This window comes from Salvia miltiorrhiza, chromosome 2 (genome assembly GCF_028751815.1).
Source record: "Salvia miltiorrhiza cultivar Shanhuang (shh) chromosome 2, IMPLAD_Smil_shh, whole genome shotgun sequence".
Taxonomy (NCBI): Eukaryota; Viridiplantae; Streptophyta; class Magnoliopsida; order Lamiales; family Lamiaceae; genus Salvia; species Salvia miltiorrhiza.
The window spans coordinates 6,950,997-6,966,651 of record NC_080388.1 but is presented as its reverse complement, the minus strand read 5'-3'; the positions used below and the strand labels follow the sequence as shown (position 1 = coordinate 6,966,651).

At 35.7% G+C, this 15,655-nt stretch overlaps 3 protein-coding genes across 6 annotated transcripts; 2 read left to right on the top strand and 1 right to left on the bottom strand.

Annotated features, from left to right (window-relative positions):
- Positions 1 to 8,375, top strand: LOC131012868 (uncharacterized). Of its 4 annotated transcripts, XR_009097494.1 has the most exons (10): positions 1 to 367; positions 1,852 to 1,992; positions 2,156 to 2,248; positions 2,394 to 2,520; positions 2,725 to 2,828; positions 2,975 to 3,058; positions 3,136 to 3,215; positions 4,259 to 4,474; positions 6,892 to 6,948; positions 8,293 to 8,375. XR_009097494.1 is itself a non-coding variant. In XM_057940857.1 (9 exons), coding segments are annotated over exons 1-9 (1,155 nt in total). In that variant the 5' UTR covers positions 1 to 58; the 3' UTR covers positions 6,893 to 7,155. The 4 variants fall into 4 exon arrangements, 3 of the variants coding, with proteins under 3 accessions (XP_057796840.1, XP_057796841.1, XP_057796839.1); XM_057940857.1 differs by lacking the exon at positions 8,293 to 8,375 and having other exon boundaries at positions 6,892 to 7,155; XM_057940856.1 differs by lacking the exons at positions 6,892 to 6,948; positions 8,293 to 8,375 and having other exon boundaries at positions 2 to 367; positions 4,259 to 4,994.
- On the top strand, positions 6,405 to 8,724 carry LOC131012869 (GPI-anchored protein LLG3-like). Its single transcript, XM_057940859.1, has 3 exons — positions 6,405 to 6,678; positions 6,892 to 6,948; positions 8,293 to 8,724. Exons 1-3 carry the CDS (start codon positions 6,600 to 6,602, stop codon positions 8,640 to 8,642), a joined length of 486 nt encoding a protein of 161 aa, XP_057796842.1. The 5' UTR covers positions 6,405 to 6,599; the 3' UTR covers positions 8,643 to 8,724.
- Positions 8,725 to 13,919: 5,195 nt separating this feature from the next.
- LOC131007916 (uncharacterized) lies at positions 13,920 to 14,952 on the bottom strand. Its single transcript, XM_057934828.1, has 2 exons — positions 14,723 to 14,952; positions 13,920 to 14,311 (listed from the first exon to the last, which is right to left on the bottom strand). Exons 1-2 carry the CDS (start codon positions 14,813 to 14,815, stop codon positions 14,189 to 14,191), a joined length of 216 nt encoding a protein of 71 aa, XP_057790811.1. The 5' UTR covers positions 14,816 to 14,952; the 3' UTR covers positions 13,920 to 14,188.
- Positions 14,953 to 15,655: the final 703 nt, after the last annotated feature.

The following is a 15,655-nucleotide window of genomic DNA, read 5'->3' as shown; positions in this document are numbered from 1 at the left end:
GCAAAAAATTTCATAATGTTTAACCCTATATAACATAAAATATTTTACTAATTTCCCAATGCTCATTTCTAATTCTACTCGTCGAACCTTGTTCAGCTCAAAGACTACATTTTTATTCGATTCCCACCGAAACTTGCTCAATTACTTGATACCCTTTACCGCAAAACCCCAATCTTCGATGTCAGCGGATACCCTCACACCAGCAGACATTGATGATGCAGCAACCATTAGCCTCGAAGAATGGCAGGGCTGGGGCACCGTGTCGCCGCTGCCGGCGATGGTGGATCAAGTTATTCATGATATGAAGCTTCTGGAGAAGGACATTGACGCGCCCATGACCTTCGGCGGCAACCGCGGCGCCCTCACGGTGAGAAAACGCAGTTTGTTTTCTCCACAGCTTGTGTGTAGTAATGCGTTGGACTTTTGTGGAATTGAATCGATTGATTGTGTTGGAAAATGACCGGTTTTGTTTCGATGATTTTGGTTTGTGGGTTTTTGGAAAGATTGGGAATTTGTGGGGCAGAGTTGATTTTTCGGTGAGTGAATGCCTTTTTTTATGTCTGATTTTTGTATTTTTTATTTCTGTGCTGAGAATGGTGATTTTTTAAAAGTGTTTGTATTGTTCTTTGTGGTTTATCTATGGATTAATTGGTTTAAACTTTGCACCCGATTTTGGTTTTGCATGCTGACTTTTGAATCTTGTTTACATTGGAGTAATTTTTATTCCGACTAAATTGAAGCTGACTTAGCAGTCGAAATTCCCAGCATGGACACATGGCCCTGCGTGCATAACGACGTAGATAGTTTTGTTCTATGCATAATTGGTTGAAATTAAGGAAATACTTACCAAAAATAGAATGGGTCAAGAATTGATGGACGGACCAAAATGGCAAAACGGGTGAAGAATTGGTGGACGGAGGGAGTAATTATTTTCCAAGTCAATTTCAATTTCGCCGAAAAGTTAAACCAAGAGGAAATTGCAAATAGTTATAGCTTGTGTATTTGAGAACAAGATTTGAAAGTCTTTGCAAACTGGAATTAGGATAAAGTTCGTGTATTTAAACCGATTAACTCTTAGGGGGGGGGGGTCTACTTTCGAGGATTAGGCTAGATAGATAAAAATTATATAGGTTAAACCATTCTAAGATGGATTGGAACTTTCTGATATTCCAAGGCCCTTGAGAATTTCTATCATTTGAGCTAATTTTGTATGATTGGAGAAATTCTAATAATTTGGATAAAATACTCCAATCATTTATCTTATCAATCATGAAAAGTAAACGCCTCCTATGTGTAATAGTGCGTGTGTTTGTGTGGAATGATGTTTTGTCTCAATCAAACGTATGGAAACAATCAATGTGATCAGTGATAATCAATGCTTAGTTTGTGAATGCAGACTGTGTCATTTTTAGATTTTGTTTTACTTGTAAGAGCAACCTTTGAGTACTTGTGCAATGAACAATTGTACAAACCTGTTGCTTTCAAAGGGAAAATCGGAGAAAGATTATTGTATTACTTGTGAATACAGACTGTGCCAATTTTAGATTTTGTTTTACTTGTAAGAGCAACCTTTGAGTACTTGTGCAATGAAGAATTGTACAAACCTGTTGCTTTCAAAGGGAAAATCGGAGAAAGATTATTGACGATATGATGTTAATTGCTTAGATAAAGTATTGCCATTTTCATCTATGTGTATAACCTCTTCAGCTATTTCTAGCTTTGGTGTTCCCTGATCTCAATGCTTTATGATATGCATAAGCCACGCTGTTCCTATCGTTGGAAACTCGATAATCCAAAGGCCGTTGTTTGTGTCTGCTCCTTAACAACATCGACATCTCTGCTTGCTTCTAGGGATGCTTCAAGGTGGCGGAGGACAAGAAGCATCGCGCAAAATATGCATCTCTAGATACTCCCGAAGAGAAACTCCAATTCTTTTCAGCTCGACAGATAGCTTGCCGGCTACTTGGGAGTAGGGGTTATCTGTGTCAGAAGGTACAAAGTTGATCAATTTTGTCATACACCATTTTGTTTCTACAAAATATAATTGGTTAGTGATTGGCTTCCTGACTCTAATCGACTCAATACCTCTTCATAAGTTATGTGGTTATATATTCCATTTCTTTTAACTATTTGTTGACGTCTGAATTCATTGCAGTGCTGGCTTCCCCAAGAAGACTGCGTGTGCTCGAAAATTAAAGCATGCTCCATGTGGCATAGATTGCATATCTGGTTGTACATGCACCCAAAGGTTTGAGTTTCTGTTCTTTCGTTTGCCTTTTCTTAAGGAGAAAATGTAGATGCTATGTTCTTATTGATTTTCCCTTTAATTTTGTATATACTTTCTTAAAACTAAAATAAGATCGTTGAGCGTTGCATTTTCCGTCTTTCAACAGGACTTCTTAAGACAGAACAATACCGGGAAGTTGTTGTGGCAAGTCTTCGGTGTTCAAGCTGCAAGTTTGTGTGTCTTTGGCATAGCTGAGCATGAAGAAATGATGTGGAATGAATTGAATCGTGCTGGTGTTGTATACACTCTTGACTTTTGAGATGTTATATCCAACTGCCATTTATGTTTCACTATTAGTCCCTTGCATTATCAAATGGAGGTTCTACGTTTTACTCTCCCTTTCTTGGGTTTGGTTAGCATAGGTTTAGGGTTAGTTTTCCTAATTTTAGCAAATTACCAGCAACGTTCTTTTGATTCCACCGAGGGTGTTTTTTCAGGTAGAAACAAGGTTTGGTGTCTTTATCCGAATAAGAATGCAGTGACTGAATCTGTTAAGGATATTGTTGGATGCTCGACGAATCCAGAAAGCCAAGCAGAACCGGTAACTTGCACACCTCATTTCTGCAGGCTCGAGTTTGTTATTATGTCATATACCAAAACCCTGAACCTTTGGAATCTTCTTTGCGTGGATTATGCACAAAGCCCTTTCATTTTTATACTAAACGTTCGTATCTCAATGTCACACAGGCAAATGAAGAAGATGTTGCAATGCACTTTATATTGATCGATGGCACTTGGAGCAATTCAGCTGCAATGTTCAGGCGTTTGCAGGTTTGGAGCTAAATAACACCGACAAATAATCTCAAAAATATTTCTTAATTTTTAACATGTGCTTGATTTTTATACAGACTCGAGCTGAATCAGAATGGGGAAAGGAACTGCGTTGCATATCTCTGAACACGGGTGCATCCTTGATGCATAAACTACGGTAAACTCTCTTTGACATTCTCCGTATATATGTATTAACGTTTATAGCGAAAAATTACTAGCTTCTTATCCTTACGTTTTGTGCTTGTTGCTCTATAAAAATAGTCCAGACCTCCCAAATAGATAACGGGTCTTCTAATTCCATCAGCAAAATTTCGTTTTTCTTTCTTTCTTTCTTCTTTCTTTATTTTATTTTCCTGTGTGAGGTCTAACCTAACTACGCAGAGCCAGCTCTTAAATGGTGGGGACCACATTTAAGAGCCCACCCTCTACTATGGGAGAGCCAACACCCTACTCTTAAATTTTGATTTTCAATTTGTATTTAATTTTCATGTTGTTTTTAATTAAAATTAACATTAAATTTAACAACTTAAATTTCATTGAAATTAAATATATATATATTAAGGTAAATTAAGGTTAGACCATTGAAATTAAAATATATACATTAAATTAATTTCATTGAAATTAAATATATCTATATTAAATATATGTATATATTAAGTAAATTAAGGTATAATTTAAAATTTCTGCAATTATAAAAAATAAAACGTAAATTAAAAAATCTGCTGTTATATACCATCAATTTTTTTTTTTAAATAATCTGGGGCGTGATAGACACGCGCCCATCACTTTTTTCGTCTGCACCGAGTGCGCAGGGGGAGGGCTGCTGCGGAAATGGGGGGCTCGGCTATGGGGGGAGGTGCGCAGGGGGGGTGTGCACCGGCTTCCGCACCCCCATAGTGGATGCTCTCAGACCCAAGATCTGGCAGTACAGACATACGAGATCTGGCTCCGCACAGTTACGTTAGGCCCTACCAAAAAAAAATTCGGAAGTTGTTGACGTGTTTGAAGGCCCGTTAGTCATTTAGTCAAGTTCATAGGAGACAAAACATAACAATAGCAAGCTAGTTGTTTTGGTCCTAAAAGTTGCAGGTGTTTTTTGGGTCCCCCCCCCCAAAAAAAAAAAAAAAATTAAAAATCTCGTGTTTAGTAGTTTGACATTCGAGTTTTATTGTCTGATCGATCTATTATATGGTGATTCAGACCCCAACCGTCTTGGGATCGTACGTGCACTGCAGCTGCAGCAATCGGCCTCTTCTACGAACTCAACCAGCTTCCGGAGTTCAGTTCCCTAAGGTTGGACAAACAGGCGGAAGCGATAGATGATGCTTTGGAGGTCTTGTACCAAGGCCTTGTTGGTCGGAGGCTGCGTTGGGGCAGGTCGATCTCTCGTAAGGAAAGGCACAACTGGGATATCTGGTAACAAATATGTTACTTTTTTTTGCATATTGGTATAGGAAGTTTTGCTGATTTCTAATGATTGATTCTCGATCGTGTTTCAGTCTCGTATTTTGTTGTGTTAGTATGTCTCATTTGATGTGGAAAATCTAGAATTAAATGAGATTAGAAAGTGGTGGCAAATAGGGGGTCCTTTTTGTGTAATTCTTTTAGCACTATAATCTGCCCGCTCGGCTTGGTCCGGCCACTGCAGATTTCTCTGGATGGCCAGTGCTGCCCCCTCGGGTTTTGTTGTTGGCTCTTTTGTGCTTGAGCTGTGTTTCTTCCGGCTTAGGGGGACGACTCGCCGATGGGTTTTGGTTTGGCCGTAGTCTGTGGCGGCGAATTTCCCGTCCCCCTGAACTGTGGTTTTGTTTTTTGGTTTTTCGTTAGGTCGTGTTGCGCCTTACATTGGTCCCTTGCTGTACTGCTTTTCGTTACACCGGTTTTGTAACAACTTTTCTTTCTTTCTTTTCAATAAAATTTTCATTTCAGCAGCTTAGGGTGATTCAGGTGAAATAGTTCACTATGGGTGTGTTTACTTTGATAGAAAAGGTTAGAAAAAATATATTTTCCATCATTTTCACATGTTTCTTATGAGGGATAATTTTCTTCGGGCAGGCTGGAAAATTTATTCGGACAGCCCCTTTTCACCCATTTTCTCACAAATGTTGGATAATATTATCCTATTGGGATGGTGTGAAAATATTTTCCAACATTTCAATTTGTTTATCCATCTATTTCTAACAAAGTAAACACATGATAAAAAAATGAGAAAAAGATAATATTATCTCACCTTTTCTTATCCATCATTTTCAAATGAAAATTTTACTACCAAAGTAAGGGTGCGTTTACTTTGATGGAAAATGAGAAAAAAAATATATTTTCCACCATTTACACATGTTTACTATAATAAAAAAAATTATCCGGCCAAGGTTTAATATTTTTTCGGGCAGTCCCTTTTCACTCATTTTCTTTCCAACGTTGGATAATATTATCCTAAGGTAGGGGTGTAAAAATATTTTTCAACATTTTCTCATCTTTTCATCTTTATTAAACATATGATAATATTTTTTTATCTTTTCTTATCCATTTTTTTTCAATGAAAATTTTACAACTAAAGTAACGGCACCATAAGAATTAATGAATCTTTCAAAAAAGAAATCAAATGCGTGGCTTGCTTTTAAACTGTAAATAGAGATTTTGTTTATTTATTTTAGATGGACTAAAATAAATTTGAGAAGTTGAACTTCCCTTAGTTTAGAGTGCACTTGTACAAACAAAATAAAAATAATAAAATTCGGAGACGATTTCAAAACTCGAAATTTGCAAGAGATCAGAGTAGTGTATTTTGAAATAAAATATAGTAACCCGGCCCAGGTAGTACTATAATATTTCAGAAACAATATTAGTTTTGTGCTCAGAGATATTTCACGTACAAATAATGATTTGAACTTTTTTTTTAGATACAAATAATTAATTTAGTAACATATGAAGCCCTCTTTAAAATAGAGAAAAATGTTTATAAGTAAAGAACTTTGGATACCATACAATTCTTAGCTTATATCAAGATAAACAAAATTAAAATGTAATGTATATATGTAAATTTCTAGATTTTACTCACAATTTAAAGTAAACGAGAATATTTTAAGTATATCAAATTTATAAAAGTACACACTTTTATAATAATAACAAATATATAAAGTATTTTGATTTAGAAAGTGTTAGTGGGGCAAATACATATTCAACACTTTGTCGATACATCAATAACTATATTTTGCCTGATTTCTCTCATCTTGTGACCTGTAGAAGTCCTAAACAGCTACTACTTCTTTTGGTGCAATAAATTAATATGACAAATTAATGTAAACAAATTAATAAAAATATTTTTTTAATCTTGCATATGTGCCATTCTTCTCCCGATTTCTTCTCCTGCATAACCTCTCCTGCAAAATCACCAACTCAAAGAAACCCAAAATTAGAAAAAAGAAAAATAACGAGAAAAAGAAAAAAAAAACAAAATATTTGATTAGACAAAGGAAATAGGAAATAGCAATCCACAGAAAAATCGGTTGAAAATCCCATCTGCAGAAGGAAGAAGGCATCAATGGATTCCAACAAATCCTTGCTGCATTTGTTTCTTTTCTTCCTTGTTGTTGGCATTGCATCTTCTTCCCACATTTCAAGTAATTCTCTTTTTTATAAATACATAATTATGCATACGCTACATTCAAAATACAAGATCTTCTATTTCAATATCACTATGTGAGTCGTGATTTAAAATGTGGTCTTTAATATATTTTTTCTTTGCAAGAATTAGCTGTTTATTTAATTAATTTATTGTGTAAATGTTCAAGAGATTGATTGATTTTTTCTTGTTTTTTTTTTTTTGTGAGAAGATGGGATTTTTGAACCGCACAGATCAATTGGTCGTTCGCTTCTGCAGCAGAAATCAAGTAAGATTTTTTTTTTTTTTTTTAAATCTTTGCCCACACCATCTTTCTGTCACTAATATTTTGTAAGCTTTAAAGCCAAGTGTAACGAAAAAAGTCTGCATTATTTGAATTCTTAAAATATATTTTAAGATTGTAAAAAAAATTATAGCAATAAATTTAATGAAGGTCGAATCCTTAGAGACTATTACTTCAATTATTCTCGAGAAATACTCTTTCCTTTTCCAAATAAGTATTCTATTTATTTAAAATTAGTTTATTCCCAAGTAAGTATTCTATTTCAAAATTTTATGCAAAAATGAAATCGAACTATCAATTTAGTATTTGTTCGGTTTTCCAATAGTAGTGTGTGTAACTATGTAAAGTCTGCATCTTCTCCATTATAATTAGGGTGAAATGAGTAAATTCATACTCCCTTCTATTCAATTTATAAAGTGGTTTAGAATTTTCATTTTAAGTGACGTTTTGAACTTTTAAATAAAAAATGCCCTTATATTTTCAACTATTTCATTAATTAGTTCAAAAAAAAATTTCTAATAGCATGAACTATCATTAATTAAGGTTAATTTGGATAATTTATTTATTAATATATGTGTCACGGTTGGAGTATATTTTGTTACGGTTGGAATGGAGAAGACACGTACAATGTGCAGTGTGTTATTCAGCAATCCCAATTAATAACCTAAATCGCCTATAAAATATAGGGATTTTGGCAAATAAAATTATATTTTAATTATAATTTTAATGTGATTTTTGAAATATGACTAAATAAGTTACTCCCTCCGTCCGCGATATCGTTTCCACATTTGCCATTTCGGTCCGTCCGCGATATCGTTTCCACTTCCATTTATAGAAGTAGGGTCCACAAACTTCCACTCACAACAATAGTGGGACCCAAACTCCACTCACTACATATCCACTACAATCCACCACTTTTCTTAAAACCCGTGCCATCCACAATGTGGAAACGATATCGCGGACGGAGGGAGTACTATATTTTTAATTTTTATAATTATGTCCCCCTAATTTTTTTAAGGGCCAAACCAAGTTATTGCGAATAGCCTAAGAATAACATGCCAAAACTATTAAGGAGAACGTCACAACAAAAGATCATGTAAAATTGCATGTCCTTGAGAGCACTCCAGCAACCGAAAAAAAAAATATAGAAGGACATGATTGCAAAATTTGGAAATGTGGTGATTTAATTCGCCACATTTTAAAAGTTACGTTAAAATTGCAATTTCGAAATAGTTCGTGTCGAAACTCCTAAAATATAATTTTCCATAGAGATTTTTTCTGTGTCCGTCCCTGCCCCTAACGGCCCCGCCTATCGGCAAAAAACTGCAGGTTGCGCCGTGGATTTCGAGAACATGAACTACACAGTGATCACAAGCCAATGCAAGGGGCCAAATTACTCAGCAGGTAGATGCTGCCCTCCATTGAAGCAGCTGCTCTGCCCTGTGAAAGACCAAATCAACGATCTCAAGAGCGACTGCGCCGACGTCTTCTTCAGCTACGTCAACCTCTACGGCAAGTACCCGCCGGGGCTCTTCGCCTCCCTCTGCAAGGAGGGCGAGGCCGGGCTCGACTGCAAAGGCGTTAACGTCTCCAAAAATGGGGCTGCTTGCGCTGCTTGCTCCTCCTATCTAGTCATGATCATTGCTGCACTAGCATTCATGCTTTTCTGCATTGTGTGATGTGTGTGTGTGCTTGTAGTTTCTTTGGGCCTATTTATGGGTTGATTATTTGGAAGAAAAGATGCTTGTGTTATATTTGGGATGGAATGTGTGTCCTATGATTTGTTGCATTGGTATGTTTGATATGCAAGCTTAAATCAAAGGGAAAGATGGGAGTATTCTTAAGACGGTTTGATGGGCCATGATTTGGATTTTAACACTATAAAGTATTAAGGGAATTTACTTTTGCTTGATGGACTAGATCAATATATGGTAACTATATGAAAGATTAGATTATCAAACAAGTTTAGAATTACTCAATCCACAAAAGTAAATGATATGCCCAGTCAGTCGTCTAGGTCCTTGTAAACTTAATACTCCCTCCGTCCCGTCGAGCTTGAGGCGTTTCTTTTGGACATGAGAATTAAGAAGTTGTAGATTAGTGTTTTAAGTGTGTAGTATAAAAGTGATAAAGTAAGAGAGAGAAGGTAATAAAGTGATAAAGTAGGAGAGATAATGTAATAAGTGGTGCAATTAGTTTTGTAAATTAATGCTTTAAATTGCTTAATTTTTACCAAAAAATGAAATGACTCAACCTCGGTGGGACAGCCCGAAAAGGAATACGACTCAAACTCGGTGGGACGGAGGGAGTAGTATACTATTTGCTTACACACGATGTAGAAATGTCCGTTGTCTATTTCAAAATAGATGACAGACTTTGTGACTGTCCCTACATAGATTATACCTTTATTAATGACAAACTTTTTTTTTAATAGATACTCCCTCCGTCCCAATAAAAGTGGCCACTTTTTTTTGGGCACGGAGATTAAGAAGGGGATTGTTATATTTTAATTGAGTGTGACCCACCAAAATTAGTGAGTAATTTTTAGAAAATGGCCTACAATTGTTGACCAAATTAGTGAGTAATTTTGACATTTTTAGAAAGTGGCCTACAATTGTTGACCAAATTAGTGAGTAATTGTTGACTTAATTAAAGTAAACTTTTGCTATTTTTAGAAAGTAGCCACTTTTAATGGGACACCCAAAAAGGAAATGTGGTCACTTTTATTGGGACGGAGGGAGTAATAGATTTTGTCTGTTGTCGTCGATTAGCAAATTTCTTATAGTGAGATTTGCCTATATTGTTTTTAGGCTATATTCTTTTGATCTATATATCGTCTTTTTCCCAAGTATATTTATACTATCTACTTCGACAAATTAATACTCAATAGAAACTATGCAAATCTATCATCCAATAAAATTTTCAATACCTGAAAGCATAGTAGAATGGTCGCAAATTTGACGTAGGCGTGTGTTTTCTTTAATATCATGTAAGCTCATGATGATCAATTGATCATAATCAGGTTACAAATAACGAGTAAGAGAAATTATTTGGTGATAGATTTGCATGCTATCTTAGAATTGAAAAATTAGTACTCTTTCCGTTTTATTAAATATGCGAGTCACACAATTTACACACTCTTTTAAATAATCGCAGGGCCGATTATGATAAAAATAAGGCCCTTGACGAAATTATAAACATGAGCACTAAATATATTATCGTGCTCAATACATTGAAAAAGAAAAAATGTCCATTACTTATAAAATGAGTTCGTCTAACATTTTTTACTTGCAAAATCATCTACAATATCGTTTAAACCTATGTTATCTAAAATCTTTTTTTTTAATACATGATATTATCAAACCATTCAATCTCTCTTGGACATTGACGATCTCAAATACGTCAACAATTTTAAGTTTTGGTGAATTATTTTGGGGAGTTCCAAAATGGTTTCCTACCTTCAGAATTTGCAAATTGCAATGTGAACTTTGTTTTGCTTGGACAATTAGGACGATAATTAAGAAATAAATTGGTATAAGAGAATAATTGTGGTTCCTTATATTTATATAATTATACCCATGATTTAACGGTAAGAAAAGTAAATTGAAGAGATTACCTTCTCCATTTTTATTTGTTGGGAAACTAGCCACTATTTGGAAAAGATGAAGAGTTTTTTTTTTTGAAGAAATACGTTGAAGGAGACAAGATCTTATCCGCTTGGATAGTTAATTAATTAATGATTTAATGGTATTTGATAATAAATTTTGTTGGGTACAAAACCAATAAAGCAAATATTTTTTTAGTATATATCTATAATTAATGGGATATATAAAAAATTATGAGCGCTCAAATTTTTGGGACCCTGGGCCGTCGCCCGGACTTGCCCGCCCTCAAGGCCGGCCCTGAAAAAAATAGATAAAATTTAATTGGATTGAGGGATTAATAGTTTGAGATATATTTTTACTTTTTTTCAAAATTTATACTTCCTTCGTCCCACTTAACTTGGTCGGTCTATTTTCTTTTTTGAGTTATCCCATTAAATTAACTTGGCCTATCTCATTTTTGGATAATTGATTTTCACTATAGTATGTATGGGCCACACACTTTTACATACTTTTATATTATAATTTTACTCTTTTAAATAATTGAGCTAAAAAGAACTAGATCAAATGAACCGAGACGGAGGGAGTATTAATATGATTTTATTTTATTTTATTTTTTGTTTCCTATAATTTGATGAAAAATAGAATTGATACTCGTGAGAATGATTAGCGTATTGAATATGCAACTTTTAGGTGGTCTTGGAATCTTCTTGGCCTCTTATGCCACAAACACAATGAGATAGACATCAAATAACATTCCCAAGTTTGATAACCACAGCCACAGCTTGAAGATTCAGCATTTTACGTAGCCACAATTATTATGATGCCATCGCCATACAGCCACACATCAAATATCTTCAAAAACAAATTTTCAAATAAAAATACTCCATGTAACATGACACTGTAGACGCGTGTGCAACTGCAATCAACAAATTTAGAGAATTTTTTAAAATACAAATATCGGAAAAGTCTCTGACGTCAAGAATCTAGTTTTATTTTTAATTTTAAACTCGTCCGAAAATATGGGAAAAATCGAAATGAATCATTTGAGTAGATGTTTGGCTAAATTTATTATAAATAGATTATAAGCTCAATAATTTATAGGATATATTGTCTTTAAGTTTATGAGTTGTCAACCAAGTTGTTGAATAATTTATAATGTCTTTGAGTTTATGAGTTGTCAACCAAGTTGTTGAATAATTGAACTAATTACTACTCCCTCCGTCCCACTCTAAATGTCTCATTTTCTATTTTGGGTTGTCCCACTTCAAATGTCACATTCTTTTTTTGGCAATACACACTCTCTCTCTATACTTAATATTTAAATAATTTCCAATAACTCACTTTATCTACTTTATACGCATTTCTTAATCTCCGTGTCCAAAAGAAAGGAGACATTTGGAGCGGGACGGAGGGAGTATAAGTTAGAAAGGAAATCTTGAACTAGAAGAAGAAAATTTAAGTTAAAAAAAGAAAAAGATACCCCTTCCGTTCCGCCGAAGTTGAATTTCTTTTCGGCACAGGATTTAAGGAGTTAGTGTTTAGTAGTTTAAGCATATTTGGTAGATTTTTGATTAAATCATTATCTATATAATTAATAATTTTGAATTATTTTTAACTCAAGAAATTACAAATTATAATCTATTTATTTTAAAAATTTTGATTTGGAGACAGATTCAACTAGACCCATTTTCGGCGCCGGGGGGAATGGTATTGCTCAAGTAACACAAATCGGCCTCGTCGTCGAGGATATAGTCGGGATGAAAGGGTTGGAGGCTACCTCTGACCCAGTATGGATCGGTGTTCGTAGAGGAGAGAGGGGGGGGGTAGCTGCGAGCACGTACAATCCACGGAGCAGACGTGGAAAGGGGCGAGGCTTCTTTAGGGTTTTTGGCCTCACCGCTGCTTCCCCCACTGCTCAGACATATCACAACAGCGGGGGGAGGGGAGTGGTCGGGGACCAGAGCGAGTGCAGATAGAGGATCCGAATAAGGGGTCGGCGCTAGGTTAGGATTTAAAGGCCCGTGGCCGCCTCCCTCTCCGCTCAAACACATCACGATAATTGGAGGGTGATCGGGGAAAAGATCGAATGACAACGAAGGAGCCAAAACAGGGGGCGACGCTAGGTTAGGGTTTGCAGGGGGAAGGGGGCATATTGACCCACCTAGACGGAGGAAAGTGAAAACGAGTGTTTTCAGCCATCACAGTGAGTGGGAGAAGGTTAACCGAGGAAAAGGGGATGCGGAACCACCGAAGTGGAAGCCGATCGCCGGAATAAACTGAAATGTCAGCTCAGATCTAGAGGTGAGGCGGAAGGTGAACCGAGGGATTAGGGTTGGGAGAATGTTGAAGAAGAAAATTCTAGATATGGGCTAACTACAAAATGGGCCAAAAATTCGGTACACACTAATAATTAAACACTAAGCCTAATTTTAAGAAAAATAAGGGATGACTTAATTAACTCTAATCACATGCCTAATATCCCTAATTTTTACCAAATATTGAAATGCATCAATTTCGTTGGGACGATCCAAAAAAGAATACGTATCAATTTCGGTGAGACGGGGGTAGTAAAATTAGTTAGATATATGTTCGAAATAATGCAATTTTTGTATTACATCAATGCAAAATATACTTGCGTGTTCGTTATAATCGAAATAACTTAGAATCAGATCTACAGCTCCAAATCAATCTGAACACTTTATGTTAGGACAAATACATAACAACTGTTCCATATGTGATCTCATAAGTGTGTATTAATCTAACAATAAAATTATTAATGGTTGAAGTCAAAGGTTTCGAGTTAAAATTTATTGCGGCACTGAATTTAGAGTCGCATTCTTGTCAATCAACATTCACCGTGTGCGCACGGGTCAGATCCAATCTAAACCCAAGTTTGACCCGAATCGAATATAGATTTGGGTTGCATTTTGATTGGAAACTTCGAATATAGATTTAGGTTGGATTTCAATTCGACTTGGGTCATAATTTAGATCAAATTCAAGAAATAGGTTAAGATTTGAGTCGGATCTGGTGTGAACTAACCCGACCCACGCACATAATAAAGATGAGCGCGTTGCAGCTTGTCTTAAACTTTAGTAATTGATCATAAAAAAAATAAAAAAGTTCAATATGTGACCCAACACCTGGTCTGTCGATGGGCAAGTTCATAATAGTGAATGTTTGGAATCTAACACAAACTACCCAACTTTGTCTACAGATTTATTCTCATTACATCACATCCACACCCCCAAATTTCTTGGAGGATTTCCGCTTATTCCAAATGCTCCAAAACAAAGTCGACAAAATTAGAAAGTAAAAAAAAAAAAAAAAAATTCAACCAACTAACAACGGTTTAAGAGAAATCGTCTCTCACTATCAAAACTAAAAATACATTTTTATATCTGTCGACATCAATACAGTGGTGCTTCTCCAGCAATGATACAACAATAAAATCAGCCTAATCACGTCAAACTAGCCTTTAAAATCATCAGGTCCCTCAATAATCAACATCCAAACCTTTCAATTATATGTTTTTATGAAATAATTATTGGGAACCAAAAATAGGGGGAAAAAGAAAATTAAAAAAAAATAAAGAAAAAGAAAGAAACAGGCAGTTGATCTTATCTATGAGCAGTCACCAGCGTCTCTATGAATCTCAATCCATCAAACCTCGGCGCGAATTTCTCCGAAGAAGACGATCCCTGTGATGCGGATTTCTCGCTGTTTATCTTCGCCCGATCATCCTAATTATAATAATAATTATCAGAAATATATCAGAACATAAAATTGAGACAGCTGAAAATATGTGTGCGCTCACGCGCGCGTGTGAAACTCAACTTTCGCTTACACACACAAATTCTGAAACAAGCCAAGAACACTCGTGATCTCTGTAGCTTTAACCGCAGAAGCCTTTCACCATTTTCAAAGCATTTTTCTCACTAATTGGTCAAATTGATGCTTTTCTCCAAGAATCGTCAACCAAAACATAACCAAAAACACTTGAGACATCGAATTTTCGCAAAATTTAGACCGGCTCAGGTGAAAGGAAAAAGAAAATTGAGACGCAGATCAACCTTGAAAAGGTGAAATTAGACCGAAATTCCGAAAACTAGAATCAAAACCGGAATCGAGATGCGAAAATTTCCCAAATTTACCTCGCGAGGAAAGTGAATTTTGGTAGACGACGCCGACGAGATCGCGGTGGCGGAAGCCGCAACGGAGGCGGCTATGGCGCCCGATTTCTTCATGATTGAGAATTGAGGCAATTTTCCGCGATGAACCAGAGCAAAATTGGAATTGAATCTGATTGAAGGCGTGAAATTCTTCGCGGAAAGAGGTGGGAAATTGCGGATGGGTATTTATGGTGGAGAGCGGAAGGGGAGTATTTATATAGGGAAGCGTGCAGGCTCAATTTATTTGTTCGAATAAATACGCGGCAACCATTATGGCATCATTCGCCCACTTAGCTACTTAAATTACGGTCATACCCTTGCTGGCACTTGCCTCTTTAAGTACATTTTTACTATTATGTACTAATACCAAGCAAATAAGGTTAGTAAAATCAATCAACCAATCATGCTTTTAAAAATAAAAACAAAAAATTTGGGTTATTATGATTACACAAAATTTCTTTCAAAAAACAAAAAACAAAATTGGGTTATTATGGTAACACAAAAATAATACTCCTTCAGCCTCTCAAAGGTTTTTCTTTTTTTCTTTTGTTTTGATAAGTTCTTAAAAAAAACTTCTTCTTCACTTATCAAATATACAACGAATTCTTATTAAAATTTGTGTTACCTTTTTTTAGAAAGATGTCTGAGGAATGGAGGGAATTGTAACAGCCCGGCTCCAGACTTGACGACTGTCCCCACAGACCAACACGCTTCCCAGGGGATCACCCATCCTGAAATTGCTCCAAGCTAAGCACGCTTAACCTTAGAGTTTCTTCCACGTGGGCACTAGAAAAGAAGATGCACCTTGTTGATATGTGTAGCACCTATCAAATCATTTAACATCTCCTCGAATATGCAGTCTCATACCTGCATATTCTCAGAATCCCTCTTGTTCGGATGTGTTCTGGTTCATCT